This window comes from Notolabrus celidotus, chromosome 20 (assembly GCF_009762535.1).
Source record: "Notolabrus celidotus isolate fNotCel1 chromosome 20, fNotCel1.pri, whole genome shotgun sequence".
Classification (NCBI taxonomy): Eukaryota; Metazoa; Chordata; class Actinopteri; order Labriformes; family Labridae; genus Notolabrus; species Notolabrus celidotus.
In genome coordinates, this window is record NC_048291.1 from 21,791,891 (window position 1) to 21,809,367 (window position 17,477).

Genomic DNA, 17,477 nt, shown 5'->3' on the forward strand with positions numbered 1-17,477 from the left:
CTGTTTTATCATATTTGTCATTTTAATTATGTTCTTTTATGCTTGTCTGAATGTCTCCAATGCTTTTAATGTGTTAATGTAAAGCACATTGAGTTGCCCTCGTGTATGAAATGCGCTATACAAATAAAGCTGCCTTGCCTTGCCTTGCCTTACAAGGAGGAAATGGAGCCCAAGACCGGCTGTACTGGAAGCAAAGGCAGCTTTCAGACATACAGAGATAGTAGGTGATGTGCAACAAGGCCAGAGGGGGGCTTGGGGCCTCACTCAGGCATATCAGCCTAGAAAAAAGCAGGTTCTAAAGAAAGAGGGAAGTAGGTGCTGTAGCAGGTAAACAAAGGCTGTGGCTCAGGCTAAGCAAAGACAATGGTTGAATTGGGAAATTGTAGAAGAGCCCATTGTGTTCAGAACCTGCAACCTTAAGGCATATTCTGTCAGCCTGTCAGAGTCATTTTTCACATATGGGTATACATGGCGACATAACAAGGTTTTAAGAGCTCACAGTGCAGACTCACTGCACACTGCGCAGCAAATCTAAGAAATTGCTCCCATTCATGTGTGGCAACCTAAGCATGATACATTTGAAGAAAACTGTGGTTTACTATAAAGCAAATACACCATGGTGTGCATTTTGGTTTGCTTGAACAGACTGTTCAACTCAAGACAAGTGGAACAACCAAAGTGGGTGGTGCATCTCTTGGTGTCTTGGCTCCACTCCATGGGTCAGCATCATGAAGACAATAGGTGAACTCAGAGCGTAAATGGGAAAAGGGAACAGCCTTTGATTCCGTCCATAAGGGGAGAAATATAGAGGAGACTGTTTTTAAGCAGGCACAAGTCAGGCCACCTAAAAGGTGCAGGTAAATTTGGGAGGAAAACTTGTTCCACAGGACTCAGCTGATTCCTTACGTAGCATTTCCAGTCAACCAAGTCAGCACAAAGTTTGTTTTGTAGAACTAACAGTGCCCTGAGAGAACTCAGTGGAGGAGGCACATGAAAGGTATGCAGAGGTGGCATAAGAAGCTGAACAGCAAGGATGGAAAACCAGGGTTTGTCCAGTAGAGGGTTGTAGAGAGTTCATCGCATGATAAGCTATCTACTGTGAAAATTTCAAGTGTATGGACAGAGTTTGAGGAAGATGGTAAAAGAGTTGTCAGATGAAGCAGTAAAAACAAGTCTGTGGATCTGGATAAAGAGGAATAATGTCAAGTGAGGGCCAAAGAAAATGAAGGAAAATGTTTTTTCTCCTTTTTTCTCTCTCTATTCTCTCCTCTCTTGTCTCATTAGAGTGGGGGAGTAAGGGGAGGTAGAGCATACAGTCTAACCTAGTGGGGGACAGCTCCAGCCCAAACTGGCTCTTCACCCTGGCTCTGCCTTCCCTGTCGTCTTTCTAGCTTATCTCTACATACTTGTTTCTCTGTTTTCTTGTGTCCTGTCTCCTCTCTTCCCTTATTAGAGTTGGAGTGAAGGTGGAGTTAGAGCACACAGCTTAACCTGGTGGGGGAGGGCTTCAGTCCATACAGGCTCCTTACCCTGGCTCTGCCTTCCCTGCCGTCTTTCTAGCTTCTCTCTACATACACTTCTGACTGATTTAGTAAAGGATTAGGGGGAGGTAGAACATACAGCCTAACCTGGCGGGCTTGAGATCTCACACAGACAGCCTCTTCACCCTCTGCCTTCCCTCAACTCTTTCTAACATCTCTCTGCATACTCTTCTCTGTTTTGGTCTCCTTTGTCCTTGCTTCCTCATTAGAGTTGGAGTGAAGGTGGAGGTAGAGTGTACAGCCTAACCCGTGAAGGGTGAGTTCTAGCCCAGACAAGCTTGTGACCCTGGCTTTGCCTTCCCTGTCATCTTTCTAGCATCTTTCTGCATACTCTTATCTCTGTTTTTGGTCTCCTCTGTCCTCTCTTGCCTCATTAGAATGGGGATGTAGGTGTAGGTAGAGCATACAGCCTAACCTGGTGTTAGTGAACTCTAACCCAGACAGGCTGGCCACCCTGGCTCTGCCTTTCTCTCCTCTTTCTAACAACTATCAACATACTCTCCTCTCTGTTTCATCTTCTCTTTCCTCCTGTTCCTCATTAGAGTGGGGATGTAGGTGGAGGTAGAGTGTACAGCCTGAGCTCTGCTTTCCCCAACCTTTTTCAGACATCTCTACATACTTTTTATTCTTTCTATCTTTGGTGAGTGTATTTATTGGAAGGTGAGATCTAACATGGAGGTGGCGATTGCAGAATGTCAGAGCTAAGGTGTGGTGGGCCTAGCTTATTGAAACATCAGGGAAGGGAGCTGCCCACTTGATAACACTGTTGATCTACTGACTGTCGCTGCCCTGTCCCCATCGATCTTCATGCTTTGGTGTTGGGGACATGAGAAGCCATACGGAAAGTAATGCCACTTACCAGCACAGCTTGGATGGGATGTGTTTCTTCACTTCACACTTGTCTTTTTCATTACAGCTACAGTACTTTGTGTTTATTTGAAATATCTGGACAAAAAGAAAACTCATGTAGAAGCAGTAGAAGCTGTAAGCACTTCCAGGCTTTTCCCTCTGGGGGGCGTACGGGTTGATAAACACTGGATTAACCTCCGTCCAATGGTGATGCTCAGAGGATTACTCAAACAGCCTCTAAAAAAAGCTCTCCCCTCAAAGCTACACTCTGAGAGTAAAAGTGAGAGAGACACTGTGCAGGAGTTCAGCAGCCTGTCGTGAGCCATGGCGGCATTTTACCGGATACTTCTGCTGTTATCAGGTAAGATGATTTTTTACTGTTTATTGAGGTTGAATTAATGTATTGGGAGAGAGTAGCTGTAAGAACACAGAGGAAGTCAGCCTAGGTTACTGATGTCTTGAAGAGAAACTGCTTGTGTTTACTTATGCACCGTGGAAGTGTTATTTGGGGAGCAAGTGCTAACACACTGAAGTAATTTACACATTTTTTAAGTCTGAACCTGATTCAATTGTTTCTTTTTTAAGAGTCAGGGCAAAGCAAAGTTTGTCTTCCCTTACCTCAATAAGGACTTTTAATCCAACAGGGAATCAAAGTAAAGTTGATTTAGTGTTTTAAGTCTTTCAGAGGTGTAGATTTAACTGTACTTTTTAGAAGCTGTTGCACTTACACTGGATTAAATGATACCAAAATGTGTTCATATAACTCCAAAAACATTCCCTTATCCCAATAAGGCTTATAAAAACAGAGACTCTGTTTACTCTTACAAAAAAAAAATCACCAACGATCAAAGTGTTGACTAAACTTCATGGTTTTGCCCTCCTCCTCTGTTGTTTATGTCTCTCTGCAGTAGCTGTGGCCTCTGTGGCTGCGCGCAAGTCCCAGCGGACAAAAAGGGGTTTACTGGAGCTGGCGGGGGCTATCAAGTGCAGCACGGGAAAATCTGCTTTGGCTTACATGATGTACGGATGCTACTGTGGGCTTGGAGGTCAAGGCTGGCCCAAAGACAGAGCAGACTGGTGAGGCACAAAAATACAACACTGTCAGGCCTGATTCTTTCTGAGGGAATCACACATGGACACCTGATGATAGTCTACACCAAAAAGTTAACACTTACTTGACACTATATATACAACCCACCTATATATTATTATGTCATGGAAAGATATAATTCAGCATGCAATGGTGATGTTTAAGCCCCCACTTTGTGCCCTCTGTGCCCCCATGATTCCTGCCTCTGGGATGCTTTTGGTTCCCCTCAGTCATCCCCCATCCCGCTTGAGTACACACTGTTTCCGTTCAGCCTGAACCACAAATGCTGTGTGATGGGATGGAAGGAGGGAATCATATCCAAATTCAGCACATTCACACGGTCCAATGGCTACTCTAAAACAGGCCCCAGAATTCCACACCCAGGTCTTAATTGGAGTCTGCTGCTTTTCCTTTCTCACCGCAAGACACCGAAGCCATTCAAACTGGTTAACTATCAGTTGTGAAAGTCGTGTGGTGATCCGCCTTCAAAATAGCCCTGGTGGGATGTAAACCCCAGCGTTGGGACCATTCATCCTCAGCCTCTGCTTCACTCTGTGTTGTCATAGTTGAGCCTTTAACTTAAGTTGTTATTAATCTGTCTGTCTGTCTGTAGGTGTTGCTTCAAACATGATTGCTGTTATGGAGAAGCAGAGCGTCTGGGATGTCAAACCAAAACAGACCAGTATCACTGGACATGTGAGGACAGGACAGCTGAGTGTGGTAAGGCCTTTAGGTTTTTGATATTTGTAAGGTTGCAAGAGCCTTTTTTAAGTAAATCTGATGCAAAAAACAATGTTTATGATGCATATTTTATGATGTTGAAGCAGATTTAAAGAGTTAAAGTATCGTGAAAAGGGGGTTACGCAAATCAGAATCCTGACATGGTGAGCAAGACCATGATCCTCATTTATATAACTATAAACCAACCCTCCCATTTTCAAATTTCAGTGATGTTCAGCCTCATGGTGGTACAAATTAAAATTCACCAATCAGGTTCGAACATTGGCCTGCTTGTTTAGTAAATTAGATTAAACTGAACATCTCCATTGAAGGAAAAATTAGGCAAGTGTTTTTGTCACAGTGTCAACAAGTAGTGGTGTAATCTGCCCGCCTGTAGATTGATTTGATTTGATTTGCGATCATTACTTGTGCTATTGAAAACTAATCACCGCTGTTTAATTGTTTTGACCAATCAGAACCAAGTATTTTACACTGCCGAGTTATAAAGCCGCCATAATGCACTGTTTTTTCTGCCTACGAATAGCAACAGTTTAACAATGTTTGCACACCCAGTGCCAAAAATAATGTGTTGAACTTGATACTTGTTAAAAAAAACAACAACCTCAATTTAACTTTCGATTCCCAAACAATCAATTGACCTTTTATTCTGTACATCCAATTCATAACAAACAAAATTGCAGGACACTTGTCATTAAGAGCAGGTTAAGACTGTAGTCTTTGTTAATCATGTCTTGTAAATTGCCAAATTAAAACAATTTTCCAGACATAACCAAGACTTTTGCAACAATTGTAATCACAGAAAATGTCACACTTTAAATGAGGAAACTGTTCAAAAGTATGCAAATGTATTGAAACTTAAATTTACACTTACATTTTTGTGTATTTTGCAGATGATCTGGAGGACAAATGTGAAAAGCTGCTGTGTAAGTGCGACAGAAACGCCGCCAAATGTTTGAGGAAAGCACCTTTCATCTCAAAGTACTCCGTGTGGCCGGATTTTCTCTGTGGTTATGAACAACCAATGTGTAATATTTTCTCTTAAAAAGGGAAACAAAACTGCAATGATGTTTCTGTGCCTCCTTTATATATCACATGATACAGTGATGATGGTAATACTATTACTGTTTATAGTCAAAGACACTTGTACTGTGTCTTTTAGTGAAATTGAAAAAGACATTGTTGTGTTTTTGTATCTATTAAAGGACTTTATTAAAAGTTCTGCCGGATTAATGGAGCATTTCAGCACCATTTTCTTCACTTAATTAAAAAGCAACCCGAGCATTTGTCCACTGCAACTGGATCCAGGCTCAGCCTGAAGTGCAACGGGGGGACAATCAGGTGGCTGCTTACACTGTGCGGGGGACTACCTTCCTCCAACTCTACAGTTGACTCCCTGTGCAGCTTTGGGAGTGTGTGTGCCTATGCCTCATTCACTGCTTTGGAAAAAAAAGGCACAAGAAACTTTAGAGAGTTAATGTGCAGGCTGAGGTTTACCTGTGTTTCTATTTTAAAGCTGCTGTGAAAGCGTTCATTCATTTTTTCCAAGTGATTCAGGTACTTGAAGCTGAAATGGTCCTGTGACATACATGTGGAAACTCACACATTTAAATGTCCATGTATGGTTTCTGACAAAATCACACCATAGTGAGACATAGTTGTGCTAAAAGCAGCTTTTCAGAAAGGGCTACAGAAAATATTGCAGTCTCAAAATAGCTAACACGTGATGTCATATACCCTTAATATTATTCACATAGTTTGCAGGCAATTTCCTCTTTCCTTTCAGCACTCAAGCAAGAAAAAAACGTAAAAGCTAATAATGTCAGAATGCAAGTTAGACATCACCTGGGGGGAAATGTATGGAAGTCTAAGTGGGAGTTGCTGGTGCCTTGATCACACATTATGAACTTGAAACACACTTAAAGAACAGAATCCACTTATTTATTTGCACACACTCACAAAAAAGAGGGTTTAAGCTCTGTAAGGATAATTGATGTCATCATTATTTAGGTGTGATTAAAAAAAGTTTGTATATTTTGAAGTTTCTTAAAACAAGGTGCCTGTTATTGGATGTGGGTGTTTTTCTTGCAGTATATGACTCTATTTTGGTCGACCACAGTTGGTCTGGGGTTTTGCTCGGGGAACCTCCTTCAGATCATTTTGGTTTAAGTGCCACAGTCAAACCAAAGCCTTCATTTCCCCCCCTCTCACCCAGTAAACAGTGTAACTGTACATAATGTCCTCCCAGATGTTTCTCCACACTCCAGCTTGTCCTGTGATCCTGGTCTGAGTGCACACAGGAAAACACAGTGTCTTTGTTTAAACGAGTGCACCGCTCGTGAGTGTGGACTGAAATGGGAGATGATGCCGGGGTGTAGTGTCCTAAGTCCAGGACTGGAAATAAGAATCTGGGTCATGGCCCACAAACACTTGCCCGATTGTGTGCAACCTTCAGCGGGAGTGAGCTCTGAAGTTATAAAAGTCGTACGTTTCACCCGATACCAACAGAGTGACTCAAAGTCCCTCTTTCCCTATTTTAGTATGTTTTCCTACCTCTAATCTGAACATGTGATAAAACAGTTTGAATTGGCTGTTGATGCAAGCACCGTACAGTAAGTACCTGATTAATTCCTTAGAGAACTTATTTACATTCCTTTGCAGGGGCCTGTCCAGACTTTTTAACAGGAGTTCCCCAACTTATTTACGCTAGTGTAAATTTAACATTTCTATTTCTTCTGATTCCTCGTACTTTCTTTATGTGGCAATAAGAATCAAACAGATGGTATGAGTCAGTTTGAGAAAATTTACTGGTATGTCGTTCTGCGTTCATTTTCATGGCAATGGGTACTATTGGATGTGGGAAGTAGCATAATGCTCTTTAAGCTGTATTAAAATATATAATATCTGTGCACATTTATTGGTTGGAACCATTAAACTGACACAGATTTATGGAATATAGATTATGTGGACCATGACCTTTCCAACGTAGGGTCATGAATCCAGATTAACCAAGTGGCTGCTGAGCTATTGCATTGTGTAATGACACTCTACCTGAGCCGTGTTGCAACAAACTTTTATTTCAGCACAGGATTTGGCGCTGGTGCATTGGGCAGGCCAATTACTTGGGCCTATGCCACCTTAGAACACGCCCTGGTCACACCTCTGCTTCTTTGGACTTCAGAATAGTTGATAACCTTTTCAACTCTGCCTGATCTGAACTTTCAAAATGAGACATTCTGTGCATGTTTGATATGACTGATTGCAATCTTTGTAGCAATCTAGTCCTTACTTTTATTTTGTTTACATGTTGAAATAAAGATATCCATCAGTCTTGCATCACATGTAACTGTCAGCTCAGTTGCAGTTGGACATCTTATTTATCCACCATATAATTATCCTGCATTATGAGATTTATATTCTAATCCCAGCTCCTAACATCTCAGCGGACCGCATACTGACATGTGTTGAGCTGCATGGTGCTCTTGAAGAAATCCTGTGATTGAGGAAATGCTACGTATGCATGACAGCATGGGTGTCACGGTGAATGAGCGCATTCTTTCATCCTGGCTGGCTGAGCCGACAGAACCTGCTCCACACTAATTGCGTTCTTTAATCAACTGTTTGGCTCCACGGTTGGGAGCCAGATGGCGCGCCATGAATTCTTGGCTTGAACTGCTTGAATCATAAACAATGACAACCATGTGTGAAACAAAGTATGACTTCTTACCAGAACGAGATCTGCTCTGCTCAGACAGCATGTGTATAGATGTAAAAAAAAAAAAAAAAAAAAACTACAGAGGGCTTTGTTTTTATGTGTGACCGGTACTTTCCAACTCAACTACACAAGATTTTCTCAACTATCTGTGCTATAAACTTAACTTAAAGTCAGTCAATGGGCTGCATCCTTTGCATTTGTTGTGTAAAAATCTCAACAGAGTTCAGGATACTATTCACCCACACAAATGAGGAAATCAATGAGTGTGCAGCCAAACCTGCCGCCAATATACTATAACAAATCTCCCTTTGTCCTCCTCCTATTCTATTTATCTTTTTGTGTGTGTATGTGTGTTTGAAGGCCCTTTTCTGTTGCAGGTAGAAGATGAAAAAAAATGGAAACCAAATTAAACCATTTTGACAAGGTTAAATGTGTGTCATGATCATAATAGGCAGATAAATAATACATTTTCTGATCACTAAAACATGTTTGGCATTGTTCCCTGACATGATATAATTACCTACAGCATTTTCCTACATATGTTAGCTTGTACTTATTAAACCACTTACAATAGAGAAACCCATGGTTTCCACCAGGGGGCAGGTTAGTATTACTTTATAAAGCAGCAGACCTTCAGAAAGTGCCCTGAGGGGTTTTGGGACAGTGTGAGAAATATAAGAAATGTGGTGTCAGATATTTCAGAATAAAAACAGAGGTGAAGAAGCTTGCATCTGGCCAATTAGCTACACTTTCTCAGGGAATGTGCTTTTTTTGTGCCTATGACTGCATTTTTACTGCATTGTTTTGTTCCCTAATTGGAAGGGCAGTTCTGACAGTCTCAATAGGGGATACATATTAAGTGTTCCCCCCTCCCAGCAGTAATCCTGGGAAAAGCCAGTAAAAGTCTGATCATTAAAACATAAGGACTGCAGAAACTTATTCTGATGCTGACTGGAATTTAAATCGCTGCTGTGAAGGGCGAACCATTGGAATTATCAATTGCTTTTCCAGCAGTGTGACACACATTATATCCTTTAGTAGGTGAATAAACACCTTTATTATTAGCATTCTTTTCAGGTTCCAGTTATTCTTATGACACTTGTCACAGGAAAAAAACATGCAAGTTACCATGGAAACAAGCTGCTGGCACTGCAGTATGAGCACACTAAAAGATGTCAGTCTCAGTGGCCTTGACAGCACAATGCACGCAGGCCATTTTTAAGTGCTGACATTGTCATCTTAGAAAATCTAATTAGAGCTCTGATTGTTCATCAAACCTTGAAGTGTTTTGTTTGTTTGCATGGTTAGTCTTCTCATAGTGTCAAAACCATTTTGCACCATCATAAATAACATTCAGAGGCAGATATTTTACCATCTGGATTTTGATTTCGATCCCCTCAACAGGGATGGCAGTTTGAGGTTATCCACAAGGGATGTGCTTCGCATGTTGCTCACTACTGCAGCTTCATGTTGTTTCCTTTACAGCATCAGGTTACATCTTGATAAGAGCCACTTCAACAGATGGAGCATGATGGTACTGCTGAAGAATGAACCAGATTTAAATTATTATTGTTACAACACAAGCAGCGTTTCCCAGGAAGCCTGACAGATCAGTGTCAGCTCAATGTAAACAAAAGGGGGTTAGGGTTAAACAGACACATATGCTGAAGAAGCACAGGTATACTCTTCTGTTTCAGGGTCTATTTCTGCCTGGTTCTACAGATGTTTGATGTTTTGTTACTTCCCATGTGCACATGTCTCATGCACATTTAAATGTACAGACATAAATGGCAGTTTTTTAATTTATACGATACTTAATTTGTTATTGAAAAAAACAATCTTTGTTGCACTCAGTATTTAACCTCATTTATTTTTATTATCTATATATTTATGAGCACTTTTGAAATGAGGGTTAAAGTAACATCAAGACCCCAGACAAGAAATGCATATTCTTCTTTTAACAAACTTAAATGTTGGAAAATTAAAACCTGATTTAAAACAAACTGTTGAAAGGGTATCAGCTGGGAAAACTTCTGAGTAATGATGGTCTTGGGTCCCCAACAGACACATCAAAACAGCAATGCATAAACTATTTCAAGACAAATGGCACATTGTCATTTCAGGCTGACATTAATTGGCTGCACAATGCTCAGTGAAAGGAGTCATACTTTTGATATCCAACCCATTGTAGTTGATATTTGTATTTGAAACGAGACCAGGTTTAAAGCACTGTGTTGAATCAAGAGGATCCTGTTTACTATGTAGGTGCATGCTCAAAAGGCACGGACGGGGTTCGAACCCGCGATCTTCGGTTTACGAGACCGACGCCTTACCACTTGGCCACCGCGCCTGCGCCAATTTCGACGTCATGACACTTTAAATAGAACAATTTCCATCTCGTGTGAATTTACGTTCAGTGTGTTTTGAACCGGGGGTTGTAGAATGCCAAATGATTTTTTGTATTTGCTGGAGAGGCTCGAGTATCTCCTTCCACCCACTGCGACTTATATGAGCAGCTTAGACAAGCGTAAATGTATTGTGTACGTTTGACCACAAGGGGGAGCTGTTGTCTTCCATGTCTGTTTCTGTCTATTGCAGAGTTTAGAAAGCAGAGGTCTCTGCTCACCCACTTCCGGTAGAGCTAACAAAAGGTGAGATACTGGGAGAGTTCGTTCTTTGCAGTCTTTACACTTCATCCTTGTTCGTTAAAATGTCGATATTTTGGTAATATTGGGTTGAGTAAAGGTCAAACTGCATCAAATAACACGTGGTTTCCCTACCCCTAGGTTGAAGTGGTTATAACTATAGGTGTGTGAGATGTGGTGCATCACATCATTATGCTGTCCTTTATTTCTGATAAGTACTTTTTCCTGAAGTTGGTTTAAATAAATACAAGCTACTCTGTCATTCAAATTTAAAGGCCTTTAAGCAAACTCTAAAAAAAATGCATCGCAGCCAATCTTAAAATTAAAAAATACATAACAAGCTTAGGCCAACAGGGCCCATTTTGAAACCAAGCAGCAACCTCTGGTCTAAAAATATGAGTCCAATGGGGAAGTGCTTAAAGCTGCAATTCATTGAAGATCTGCTTGAGGCTGGCTCCGGAAGTACAGGAAACCATACTCCAATTTAAAAAAAGGCAATCTTTACAGCAGAAATAAACACGTTTACAGCTTGGTACAAAAGAAGAGTGGAGTCTGGATAGCTCATTTCTCAATCGACACACTGTACGGGGGGTGAATTTTTTTCTAACACTGCAATTTCGAAGATATTGAGATTACGAGTCTTCCAATGAGAGGCACAGCTGACTTGATTGACAGGCGGGAACACTGTAGCCGTTGGCTAGGAGGCTCAAAGCCCGCCTCTTTACGTCACAATCGCACGACAGCAGCACTATGGCTGCCCACGACGATTGGCCTCAAAACAGCACTTCAGAAACAGATGGGTGACATCACGGATACTACGTCCATATTTTATACATTCTATGGTGCCGATCGAGAAATTAGCTATCCAGACTACACTCGTCTTTTGAACAAGGCTGTAAATACATTTATTTCTGCTGTAAATATCATCATTTTTGAATTGGTGTGTATGTGGTTTCCGGTACTTCCGGAGCCAGCCTCCAGCGGATCCTCGATGGACTGCAGTTTTTAGCACTTCCGCACTGGACTCATATTTTTAGACCGGAGGTTGCTACTTGGTTGAAACAGGGTCATCTTCTGGGGAGCATGAACTCCCTCACCACAGATGTCTCAATGTCTGCTCATGTAGGTTAGGGTCAGACTGTGTTATCAGGATTAGGCACTGCAGTGATACCAATGGAAATGTTAAATTGTGCAAGAAATAACACAAGTTATGTTGTCAGATTTCTCTTGGGGGAAAATTGTCCTATAATGTTGCAAGAGAAAAGGTCAAAAGGTCACAGTATCCCAGGAAATAGACTGGGGGAAGTTACCGTTCACATTATATTTAAGCTGATCTGGGCATAACCAATGAGATTATTTAATCAGTATTGAGCAGAATGAGATTGAGCTTGCATAGCTGATAACTCTGAGAACTAGTATAGGCTTCTTGTAATTCCTTTTCCAAGTAATACAATATGCATGAGGCTCGACTGCAACTATTCTCTGTCTGTCTTTTCAAAAACATCAAAGATGAATGCTCTCCTGCAGGGTGCTTTTCCCCCTTTTTGGATCAGATATCCTAGAGGCTGTGTGAAAAATGAATAAGACTCATTTCCATTGGGAATTAGTTAGCAGAGAAAGTCAAAGATGTGGAGCATTCACCTTGACCTGCTTATAGCAAATAGGACAGACTGAAAGGGTGGTTCTCTTGAATACACCACATAGGTAAATTAGATTCAGAGCACATTTTTGACAACATATTGCATTATTGTAACACATTGTTCACTGTTACCAATACTGCTAATGTTTACATATGAAGCTTAAGGTATATTGCAACCTTACGTAAGCAGCATCATTTGCAGAACACACCAAATCCACATGTTCCAAGGTTTCAGTGTGAACATGATCTGCTTTTTCTTCGCAAAAGATGATGTTTTTTCTCAGGATTTATGTTCTTCTTGTCTCTTAAGATAAGATGTCTTAAAGCAGGTTTATGCAGCACTGACAATAAACACAGTGCACTTCCTGGAGTGAATCTGAGAAACAAAAGATTGCTGGGAGGGAGGGGCTTATTTCATGATGCTACATGGAATAGATTTTTTTAGCATCCTGCCTTTCTGTCATAAACCCCAGCAATATCATAACCTGATATATAATATGTTTCAGTCAGAGATCGCATGGATCTGGGGCATTCTTGTTCATGTGGGAAACACCAAGCAGCTCACTCCCTGAGAGAATAACAAGTATCACTGCACCAATCTATTTAATAATTTATTGGAGTATTGCTTTGAAAAATCATCTTATTTTTGCTCTGCTTGTGCAAGAATACCCCTGTGTCCTGATTCTGTGAGAAATTTTTTTGTATAACAGACATGATTTTTTTTCTCTCTCTGTAGAGCTCGCCCTTTTGTTATGGAAAGAAGAATCCAACTGAGGTACATTTTCTCTTTTAGAATTCGGATAACTAACTAGCAAAATGACGCGCTGCACTAGTCTTGCAGGATTTCTCTGGCTGCTTTATCTTAATCTTTGGCTGCTTTGATTTTTATCTTGAAGTGCTTTGATGTTTTTTTAGATGCCTTCATTTCGTGTAGTCTCTAGAACTCAGAAAGGTGATGCCAGGTCAAGATGTTTGTCATAAAAATACAAGTTCAGATAGATTCTATAGGTAAGACATACTCCCACAAACACACATGATCCATAAATAAATAAATACATCATTCTATTCAGTCATGGGTTCTATACTTCAGTTTAAATAAATCTATTGATTTTCACCCAAAATAAAAAATATTCAGTTCAAAATGGACAGTTGTAATGTAAAGGAGACCTATGTATGTAAGTGATAATGTACAGTGAATGGGGGGTTATGCAAACAAGAACCCCATCAGAGTGAGCAGGTCCTTATGACTTGCATCAAACTACATTTCTATTGAAGGTAATGTTAAAAAAGGTAAGTGGGACTTCTGCAAAAATATTAATGTCAACATCAGTCCTCATTCAGCTCTCTTTATACTCGTGGCTTTGCAGCTGACAGACCTCTAAACAGGAATACAGCGAATAGCACAACTTTTAACGTTGCTGCTAGTATCACTACTGTTTCCTTTTTAGTGATCAGCATTTGGCAGCATATTGATATACTCACCAGCTCTGCTGCTGTCACCTGGATTGCGGGACAGAATCTTGCTCCACTTTACCTATCAGAGATGGTTGGGGTCCAGTAACTCCTCAGGCTGCTCTCACATCTGTGCCTGTAGCTGTCACTATTTCCTGACTCTCAAGACTATTTCCAGCCTGAGACAGAAAGTAAAGTTTTGCCACAGTGTCAAGAGGCAGAGTGTTGAGTTAGTGTGCAACACTCTTCCTGCAGATTGATTTGACGTGTGTGATCAGGTTGTCCCTGGCGTTGTTTCTGCTATTGAGAATGATTACTGATGGGCATTATGACCTTTTCTCCAAACCCAGCTGAAAAAAAGCAACGTTTTTTACACCATTCCTACCAACAGCAGCTTTAACTGGCTAATAGGCTTGGGTCATTCATTCTCATTCTCGGGTCATTCATGCTATTGAGCATGAATGACCCGAGCCTATTAGCCAGTTAAAGCTGCTGTTGGTAGGAATGGGGTATAAAAGGTTACTTTTTTCGGCTGGGTTTGGAGAAAGGGTCATAATGCCCATCGGTACTCATGGGTAAGTGGAGTAATTTGAAAAAAGCAACCTTTTATACCCCATTCCTACCAACAGCAGCTTTAACCGGCTAATAGGCTCAGGTCATTCATGCTCAATAGCATGAATGACCTGAGAATGAGAATGAATGACCCAAGCCTATTAGCCAGTTAAAGCTGCTGTTGGTAGGAATGGTGTAAAAAAACGTTGCTTTTTTCTCAGCTGGGTTTGGAGAAAAGGTCATAATGCCCATCGGTACTCATCAGTAAGTGGGGTAATTTGAGACTATTGCAAAATCTCTGCATTTTCCAATGCCTTTGTATCAAGCAATGTTATTATTCCCCTCGTTCCCCTTATGACGGACCAATCATAGCTAATCTCCAATTCTCTGTCCTGATTGGTTATGGGGCGGCCCCTACTATGGCTCCGATTGGTTATGAGTCCGGCACTACCATGACTGCACACGGCAATCTGTGTTGGGGGCCTACGAGGAAATCTGGTTGGGAGGGATAGTGTTCACATTCGAAGTCCCTCTCTCTGGACAGATTTACTCTGTGACGACCAACAGCAGCTTTAACCAAAAGTTAACTATCTTAATCGTTTACATTAGCAAACTAAAGTGTTAGCTTCCTTTTTCAAAGATGGATGAGAAACCAAAACCATAGCTAACCATTCTTCTGTTTCCTAATTTTACAATCATAGACCAAGTAGCTAATTAATCTGTTAGCTAATCATTGCAGTTGTTCAGCTAAGCTAACTATTTCAACAGTTGGATAACTTTCAGCCAATTACCTAAGTTATTTCTATGAACTTTCAAATACATAGCCGCTTACACAAGGTATCATTTTAATCGTTAGCAAACAACTATAACATGTGTCCATTACTTTATGCTAACTATTGATTTCTAAAAATTCTGGTACAACTTATATTTATTACTTTCAGTTTATTATTTGAACAGTTTATTCATAACGTTCAGCCTGAGTTGCCTGTTTAGACCTTTGCCTTCTTAGGGCATTTTTTAATCATTGAAACGTACCTGATATTCCTTGTGTTCTTGTGTTATAGCTGACTTAATCAACGTGGAAATGTTTTACTGATGGCTCAGTGCTGAAGTTTCAATTTCTGCTGTAATATTTTTTTTAGAATGAGTTTTGAAATTAACATAAATACATGTTCGTACAAATAACTTACAAGTCAGAACCTGAAAAAAGTGTGTTAATATATTTCTACAGTCCAGGCAAATGCAAGTGGCAGCCAACACAGTGGGACCTTGCTGGTGCAGTGTGACGAGAAAATTGGCCATTGTGTGAGGGCTATGCTGGATCTGACCCCGGCCACAGCCAGACATGCAAGTGTGAAATCCATCTGAAAGGTAAGCAGCTGATATAGCTACACAACAAAAGCAATATCATCTCTCCCCCTTTCTTCAACAGTTTTTCTCATCCATCTTTCTCCTAACATCTCCTCTTTCACAGCGTTCAATGAGACAGACGTATTTAAGTTAAATAAATGATCACTTTACACAAAGCCCTGAGGGATACAATATTTCATATTTAATACACCAATTTTATTCGGCTCCAAACAGCTTAGTTTATATTTCTTTTTTTGTTGGCCTCATGCGTGAAGTAATTAGGGGCACATCACTTATGCCTGTTGGGTCTGTTACCATAGCTACAATACGATTGTGCAGACAATCATCTGGTCCTTCTTTCCTCCAATAGGGTCGCACGGCTGGAGCTGCAATATAAAGTAAAGATGCTCATCTTTCAGCAACACACAAGTAAGAATCAGAAACAGGTTTATGAGTATGAGAAAGTATTACACAGTGGCAGGCAGGGGACTGCGCCCAGTCATGGCGGACCACAGAAACAAGATCCAGCGAGCCACACAGCAGGAGAGGAAGGTGAGAGCATCTACCATTTTGAAATTCAACTCCTCTTATTGTTCACTGAAAGAGTTTGGCGTAACAAAACAGTGACAATAAACAAGATTCGCCTTTGCATTCAGGCTTTGAATGCAAAAAGAGAGCAGAAGGGACAAAACAGAGGTGTCACTTTAAATAAAATGCATAACTGGAGAGAGTTTGCCAAATGACAATGCAGTACTTCACAAATGTGGTCTTAAGATTGAGTTCACTTGCTGAGTTTAAAAAAATGGTGCTGAGCTTTGTTTGAAAAGAAGATGATTTTTTTTTTAACTTTTTGTGTGATGAAACATTTAGAAATCATCAAAACAATGTCTAACTTCTTTGTTTGGTTAAAATAACCAGAATCGACTCGTTGATGAATTTGTAAGTAGTTACACAGATGTGGCCTCAATCAAAGAGAGCTCTAAATCCAATTATTTGAGCATTTAAGGAAAAAGATGCATTCAGGGACGATCATGGAAAAGCTCTGAGGCCAGGATTGTGGAAATCAAAGGCCTGGGAGCCGAAATCGTATTTTTGTGGGCTATGTGTATCATTTTTAGAGCAATAAATATGCTCAGATATTCTGCGGCTTTGAAAAGGACAACAGCCAATGCAGCTTGTTCAAGCTGCTCCCCTACTGGGCGGCCCATGAGCCTGTCGATATGGTGGTTTGATGTTGGATAGAAAATAAGAACCCCCCACAACAAACAGAGAGGGCTGGAACAGAGGGACTGGAACAGAGAAAGAGAGGGTAGAAAGGGAAGAACCATCGACAGATGGACTCTGTTGTGATTAAAGATGGCGGCAGTCTTCACTGCAGACTACGAAGGACTATACTCGATCCATAGAAAAGCAGTGGGAGTAGCCTGCGATTCAACACAACAAAATCAAGAACAACACAGTAAGGTAAATCAGCAGGTATGATGTCTGCTTTTCAATCTCTGAGGATGAAAACTAGGATTACCTGTAACTTTCCATTGTGTTGTTTATCAGTCTATTATGTCTGTTATCGTTTTTCATGACAGTGCCATACTGGTTTTGTTGTGTCCTCCCTCGCATCAAAACTGAAGCACATCATTTGATTTGACCAGTGAATGTGCATCCCATGACCAGACGACTGAAGACCGCGACAGACTGAACGCTTAGATTAATTTGAATTTTTTCAAGCCAGCAGATGTCTGACAATGTACTTTCGCCACTTGGTACATGGCTACGGATGTATGTCTTTGGTATTATATCACCATAGGAAACATGGGCTGTTTTAATAAGATTTTCCCTCTTGCGAGAATATGGTGTTCTGAGAGCTTGAATATCCTGCAAAATAAACTCAAGTCTGCAAATTGCTCAA

At 40.7% G+C, this 17,477-nt stretch overlaps 2 protein-coding genes and 1 non-coding gene across 4 annotated transcripts in view; 2 read left to right on the forward strand and 1 right to left on the reverse strand.

Moving 5' to 3' along the window:
- The first annotated feature begins 2,217 nt into the window (after positions 1 to 2,217).
- On the forward strand, positions 2,218 to 5,380 carry LOC117832770 (phospholipase A2-like). 2 transcript variants are annotated; one of them, XM_034712030.1, is made up of 4 exons: positions 2,218 to 2,751; positions 3,299 to 3,467; positions 4,094 to 4,200; positions 5,112 to 5,380. In XM_034712030.1, the coding sequence occupies exons 1-4, from the start codon at positions 2,715 to 2,717 to the stop codon at positions 5,261 to 5,263; spliced, it is 465 nt and encodes a 154-aa protein (XP_034567921.1). In that variant the 5' UTR covers positions 2,218 to 2,714; the 3' UTR covers positions 5,264 to 5,380. The 2 variants fall into 2 exon arrangements, with proteins under 2 accessions (XP_034567921.1, XP_034567922.1); XM_034712031.1 differs by having other exon boundaries at positions 3,302 to 3,467.
- Positions 5,381 to 10,211: 4,831 nt separating this feature from the next.
- Positions 10,212 to 10,283, reverse strand: trnat-cgu. Its single transcript has one exon. It is a non-coding gene; the product is annotated as a tRNA-Thr (tRNA).
- Positions 10,284 to 10,419: 136 nt separating this feature from the next.
- axin1 (axin 1) overlaps positions 10,420 to 17,477 on the forward strand; it is a 41,941-nt gene continuing 34,883 nt past the window's right edge. Inside the window, exons 1-4 of the mRNA XM_034712301.1 lie at positions 10,420 to 10,584; positions 12,954 to 12,992; positions 15,453 to 15,592; positions 15,942 to 16,000. The gene's annotated coding sequence lies outside the window, so the exon portion shown is untranslated. The remainder of the gene's footprint in view (positions 10,585 to 12,953; positions 12,993 to 15,452; positions 15,593 to 15,941; positions 16,001 to 17,477) is intronic.

Bases quoted from the DNA above. Each gene is read 5' to 3' on its own strand.
- LOC117832770 (XM_034712030.1), top strand. From the start codon at position 2,715: ATGGCGGCATTTTACCGGATACTTCTGCTGTTATCAG. The intron at 2,752-3,298 runs GTAAGATGATTT...GTCTCTCTGCAG, and splicing joins GATACTTCTGCTGTTATCAG to TAGCTGTGGCCTCTGTGGCT. The intron at 3,468-4,093 runs GTGAGGCACAAA...GTCTGTCTGTAG, and splicing joins CCCAAAGACAGAGCAGACTG to GTGTTGCTTCAAACATGATT.